This window comes from Pollicipes pollicipes, unplaced genomic scaffold (genome assembly GCF_011947565.3).
Source record: "Pollicipes pollicipes isolate AB1234 unplaced genomic scaffold, Ppol_2.1 Scaffold_4881;HRSCAF=5763_pilon_pilon_pilon, whole genome shotgun sequence".
Taxonomy (NCBI): Eukaryota; Metazoa; Arthropoda; class Thecostraca; order Pollicipedomorpha; family Pollicipedidae; genus Pollicipes; species Pollicipes pollicipes.
Window position 1 is genome coordinate 31,548,062 of NW_023596576.1, and position 6,194 is coordinate 31,554,255.

The following is a 6,194-nucleotide window of genomic DNA, read 5'->3' on the forward strand; positions in this document are numbered from 1 at the left end:
TGGCGAGCTACTTTCCCCTGCCAATCGTCTTCGTAACGAATACTGCTTGACGCATCTCCACCAGTCATTCTGTTTGCTATGCGAACATTGGGTCGGATTAGGATATTACGCATGACGTATGTTGATATAATACAGACAGGTTATTTTTAGCATAGTAGCTCATGACACCCTCATGATAATTTCATAGCCTCACTCATAATCAACTCATAAACCTAGGAGCTGAGACTCGTCCTTGCTGGCGCCGATTAGAACATATCGCCCTGCTATGGTATGCGTTATAACATTAGCATGCTTCAGATCCGTTGGTGAACCTTGGGCGTGGAAATCCCTAAAATTGGCTCAACTTTTAGCCAAGCTTTAAAAAGATGCCAGTTGGGCCTAGGCTCGGGTCGCTGACAGGAATATAGTCCCCCACTCAGCCGGGATTTCGGTCCCACAACGTGGAGAAAAAAAATTGTGCTATCGGTAGAATTTCCTCAAATATTGCAGGTAACGACAGTCCACCTTAACTTGAAAAATATATTAAACCGTTGAAGTCACAAAATGCAGGACCGGCATCTAATCAACAAAAACAAAAACAAAAAAAACAGACAGATATCACACAGAAGGCTGCGTTCACAATGGCTTCAAAGATCCGCTGTAATAGCGCCCAGTGTGAACTACAATAATTACACGTCAGATACAACAGAACGCTATCATATACGCACCTTCAGCAGTAGGTGGCGACAGCGAACAAAATCACTGTCGATCAATAACATTGGGAAGGACAACATGCTGATACAAGATCGGCACAAGTAAGTCCAGCTGGTGGTTACAACAGTAAAATCAAGCAGCATCTTAGCGATACAAAAAGGTGTTCCAAGCCCAGTTTACAATTATAACAGTGGTACTGTACCAGTGAACCACCAGGTTGCCGAGCAAGCATCCCTACATAGCATAAACACAACGTGCAAATATCCTGACTCGTTTCTACTTTTTTCCTGGCTGCAAAATCTACGTGGACGCCCTCGTCGGTACATGTCACCAGCGTCACGCGTTTCAGGGGTCGCACCCGGACACAGTGCCATGTAGGAAACCAGCGGCGAGGCTGGCCTACAGACCCACGCCGAACTCATCCCGGATCCAGGGGTAGGTCTTGGCTTGTCTACAGATCCACGCCGAACTCATCCCGGATCCAGGGGTAAGTCTTGGGACACTCGAAGCATGTGTAGAGGTAGCGGTCCGTGCGCAGCACCCGGCTGCGCACGTGACACGTACTCGGGATGTTGCACGCCTTATCCTCCAGAGGTACCTACGGGTTGGAAAGCAAATGATTGTGCTTGTTTATCCTCACCTTCTGAAGAAAGTGTGCGTAACAAGTAGCTGGAGGTGGTAAGTGTATCCGTCCTCAGGCCGACCTTGAGCTGCTAGAGACACCAAATTCACATGGTGTGTTGACCTGTACGTGAACTCACTTGGGTCAAAGTTTGAGATTGCAGGTCATGACCTTTGGGTCAAATAAGGTCAAACAAGATCAAATTTCAGACTGCTCTCCAAAGGACCCTTAGAACCTAGACGATTGTTCTTAGCAAAAGGTCACATGCTCATCTGAGGCCAGTGACCTTGTTTGTTATTTTGGAGGCAATGGTAAGCAGAATCATACAAGACTGCTTCGAGACTGGCCTGTGACCTTTTTTAACCTTCAAGGAGTACATGGAAGGTGCATAATGCGGTTCCTGTTATTAATAAATTCGAAATGAGCGACAGAAACTATCTCATACAGTAAGCCCTAGAGGAAAAAAACAGGCTGGTTTTGGCCTTGTTGTGACCTTCATACCTGATCCTAGGTCAATGCAATTTGTTAATTCAATTGTCGTGTTGCCTATAAAAGTATCCCAGAGATGTGTGCTTTCGTCTAACACTCCGTTGCTGGATCAGATTGAATGATTCCCTAGAAATTGCCTTCGCTGAAACCATGGCATGCATTTGACTGGCCGTAGGTCAGCGACCTTGCAAGGTACAGATACATTGTTGATGCCAGACGATCCGCTATCCAATTTCCTACCGCTTTGCAAAATTTAGCGTGGCTGCGCCGTGCCGCTTGGAAACCATTCCTGGAAAGCCCTCGGGGGGGGGGGGTCAATTTAACCCCCACCCGAGCGCGTGCTAAAGTACTCTTGAGCATAAAGAGCGAATGGCTGTCAAAAGACGACACACCATGTGAAGGCTGAAGATAATAGAACTTACCGTTCTACGCCAGCGCCCGTACATTATTTCCGGTTACCCCAATCTACCGAATAAGCACGCACTTACAGACCCGTAACCAATACCGACCTGTTTCCCGCATTTCCACTCTTCCATCTGATTTATCTGGGAGAGTGGGACGGGCTTCTGCATCCATTGAATGGCCTCGCGGTTGTTGACCACCCACACGTCTTGTTTTTGGCCGATTTCGTCCAGGAAACGCTGTTCGGCAGAAGTGGGCACACCCGTTAGCGGCGCGAGAGCACAGGGCTGCCAACTGGACACGCCTTACAGCCCAGTGTCTTCCGGGCCGAGGCTACCATGCGGCGACGGACAGCGCCAGCAGCCCTCGGATTAGATTCCCGTACAGCGACTGAGAGCGTCAGTAGTCCTCAGATTAGACTCCCATGCAGCGACCGACAGCGCCAGTAGTCCTCGGATATGACTCCCATGCAGCGACCGACAGCGCCAGTAGTCCTCGGATATGACGCCCATGCAGCGACCGACAACGCCAGTAGCCCTCGGAAATGACTACCACGGACTACTGGCGCTCGTCGCTGCGTGCTCCCATGCAGCGACGGACAGTGCCAGCAGTCCTCAGATTGGACTTCCATACAGTGACTGACAGCGCCAGTAGTCCTCGGATATGACTCCCATGCAACGACCGACAGCCTCAGTACTCCTCGGATATGACTCCCATACAGCGACTGACAGCGCCAGTAGCCCTCAGTTATGACTTCCATGCAGCGACCGACAGCGCCAGTAGTTCTCGGATATGACTCCCATGCAGCGACCGACAGCGCCAGCAGCCCTCGGTTAAGATGAATACGGGTTCTTGCAGCTGCCCCTTGGCTTGACACCGGGCTGTCACCGCAACGTCGCGGTATAACGGCCTAGTCAAATCGCAATCACCCAGCAAAAATGTGTCAATGCTGAGTGCTCACCAGGCAGGGTTTAATAGAGCCCGCTCAGATTTTGCCATTTGTGCATTTACAAATCTAAGCGCACGTTTTATACACGTTTTTCTTACCGTCAGTGCCTTCAGATTGGATCTCTTCTGGAACCACCCAGTGTGGAAGTACAGGCCGAATGGGGCTCGGTTGGTCGTGTAATGACGCTTAAAGTTGGACATAAACACTTGGAACTGGTCCTCCTCGTCCTCCACCTGAGGACAATTGTCCACCATGGCGCAGGTGTACTCCTGGAAAGGCGACAGTGTGTCACAGTGCTGTCCCACTTTTGCTTCCACAACTTTCTTCCCGAGGAATTCGCCCTGAATGAAGTATTTGTGGGTTTACGGTCGCGTAGTTTTCAATGTGCCTTCACCTTTTTTGAGAAGTTCCCAGTAATAGATCTCCGACTAATGGCATTATGCTCGTCTTTCTATAAAGCTCAGTCAGATTACGAGCCACTGGGCCCGCTTTCGGTCTGCATCATTTGTGCGAACATTAGAGCATGTTGTGATAGTTTTAAATAATAGTTGCTAATTCAGCTGGAGGGGGATCCGGCCCTTGACAACGAGGAGAAATTGGGGAAAATCTGGAGAGAGACTCATTTTAGGGGCGTGCACTTGTGTTCCTTCTCAGCACCACCCCAATTAGTTTACGAAGCTGTTGTTTCTGATGGTTCGTCAATAGGAAATAAACACTGATATTAGTAGTCGCACGAATGTATCAGTGTGAGCTTTCTAAAAAAGACAAATCACTCATGCATCAGATACAATGTATGGACTGAGATACAGTTCTGTACGACTCCAGAGCAAGAGGAAGAGTCGGTACGCGCGGAGCACGTATCATTGCATACAGGACATGTCGCCAAGGATGCAAATGCAGGTATGCGGACGGTGAAAGCTGAAAAAACAAAAAATGTGTACGGACGATGAATGCCGAGAAGCAAAACAGGGGTACTGCCGGTAACAGTCGAAAAGCAAGAAAGGTAAACCACAGGTGGCAGCTGAAAACTGCGGTAAGTTAGCCGCCAGTGACAGCTGAAAACTGCAAAAAGGCCGAGGACAGCTGAGGAGCGCGGACGGTTGTCGGAGCCGTCAGGCCCCTGGACTCACGTTAACCTTCAGCTGGTTCATCACCATCTCCCAGATGCCGCTGAACGAGCGGGACGGGCACTTGACGCCCTGGCCGACGCACTTGTGCGGGATCCGATAGTCGAGCGTGTACGGCCAGAAAGGGATATCCGAGAAGGGCGCCGTCACCGACGAGTCGTACACGAAGCCGAACTCGCGCATCATCACGAACTGCCGGTTCCAGCCTACGCGCAGGAACGGCACGCGAACACCTGGCGGCAACAAGCGCACAGGTCAGTAATGGGCCGGCACGCGGCGCGTGCCGGCCCCTCACTGACACGTGACGTGACACTGGCCCTACCCCTGGCCAGCACCAGCCAATAGGGCCGGTGTCATGTCACCAGGGGTAGGGCCAGTGTCACGTCACCAGTGGTGGGCCAGTGTCACGTCACCAGGGGTAGGGCCAGTGTCATGTCACCAGGGGTAGGGCCAGTGTCATGTCACCAGGGGTAGGGCCAGTGTCATGTCACCAGTGGTGGGCCAGTGTCACGTCACCAGTGGTGGGCCAGTGTCACGTCACCAGTGGTGGGCCAGTGTCACGTCACCAGTGGTGGGCCAGTGTCACGTCACCAGTGGTGGGCCAGTGTCACGTCACCAGGGGTAGGGCCAGTGTCATGTCACCAGTGGTGGGCCAGTGTCACGTCACCAGTGGTGGGCCAGTGTCATGTCACCAGTGGTGGGCCAGTGTCACGTCACCAGTGGTGGGCCAGTGTCACGTCACCAGGGGTAGGGCCAGTGTCATGTCACCAGTGGTGGGCCAGTGTCACGTCACCAGGGGTAGAACCAGTGTCATGTCACCAGTGGTGGGCCAGTGTCACGTCACCAGTGGTGGGCCAGTGTCACATCACCAGGGGTAGGGCCAGTGTCATGTCACCAGTGATAGGGCCGGCGTCACGTCACCAGGGATAGGGCCGGCGTCACGTCACCAGGGATAGGGCCGGCGTCATGTCGCCAGTGGTGGGACCGGCGTCATGTCACCAGGGGCAGGGCCAGTGTCATGTCACCAGTGATAGGGCCGGCGTCATGTCACTAGTAGTGGGGCCAGTGTTACGTCACCAATGGTAGGGCCGGTGTCACGTCACGTTCAGGCTGGAATCCAGGAAGGTATGGACCTCGTACCCTTTTTAGAGCTCAAAGTCATCTACAGAGCACAGGACCACCCAGACAGGAAAATAATTGAAGGTATTCTTACAAAAAGTCGGCGACCAAAACTAAACGTACAGGGCTCGTCATGGCCGATTATGCGAACGTAATACGTGCTTTAATAGGTGATGTGTGCTAGCTTAAAATTGTTTGCATGTATAAGTGATGCCTGATGCGCGATGCGCGATGCCTGTTAAATCAAAATTGTTTGCCTGCATAATTAATGCGTGATGTGTGATGCCTGTTAGCTTCAAATCGCTTGCATGTTCGAGTGAAGCACGCATGGTGCTTGGTGCTTGTTCACTTGAATTCGCTTGCATCCACACATATTGTCGCGTATTATTTTTCTTAGCTAGATATGCACCGCATCGTAGAAATCACTGGTAATTGCTCCTTGTACAGTCCCCTGGATGTTGGTGTCCTGTAAAACATATTGCTGGCTGTTTCAAAAATTACATGAAAAATCGAGCAGGGCCATCGGCAGGTAATTCTAAATTAGTTTCACCTATTTTTTCGATAAAGACATGTTGTCGAAATAACAAAGCATCTATATCCCCATTCTCGTTTTTTTTTTCTACGATGAATGAGGCTATTACTAATGACTTAAAAGTCGCACAGGTGAAATATATCCCCAAACTGCTTCTAAATGTACGATTTTATATCCTGAACCGTTAAGAGGTACTTCTTCCAGACGCATCATTATTTTCGCCTGCCTGATGGCCACCGCTTAGTGACAGCCGCGGGCCGA

General features: G+C 50.9%; 1 protein-coding gene across 1 annotated transcript in view; it reads right to left on the reverse strand.

Annotated features, from left to right (window-relative positions):
- Positions 1 to 504: 504 nt before the first annotated feature.
- The window catches only part of ChLD3 (Chitin and LDLR binding deacetylase 3), a 15,583-nt gene continuing 9,893 nt past the window's right edge, over positions 505 to 6,194 (reverse strand). The window contains exons 8-11 of the mRNA XM_037223884.1: positions 4,286 to 4,515; positions 3,254 to 3,424; positions 2,314 to 2,445; positions 505 to 1,291 (exon numbers count right to left, since the gene is read on the reverse strand). Coding sequence (XP_037079779.1) covers positions 1,145 to 1,291; positions 2,314 to 2,445; positions 3,254 to 3,424; positions 4,286 to 4,515 — 680 coding nt within the window. The 3' untranslated portion in view covers positions 505 to 1,144. The remainder of the gene's footprint in view (positions 1,292 to 2,313; positions 2,446 to 3,253; positions 3,425 to 4,285; positions 4,516 to 6,194) is intronic.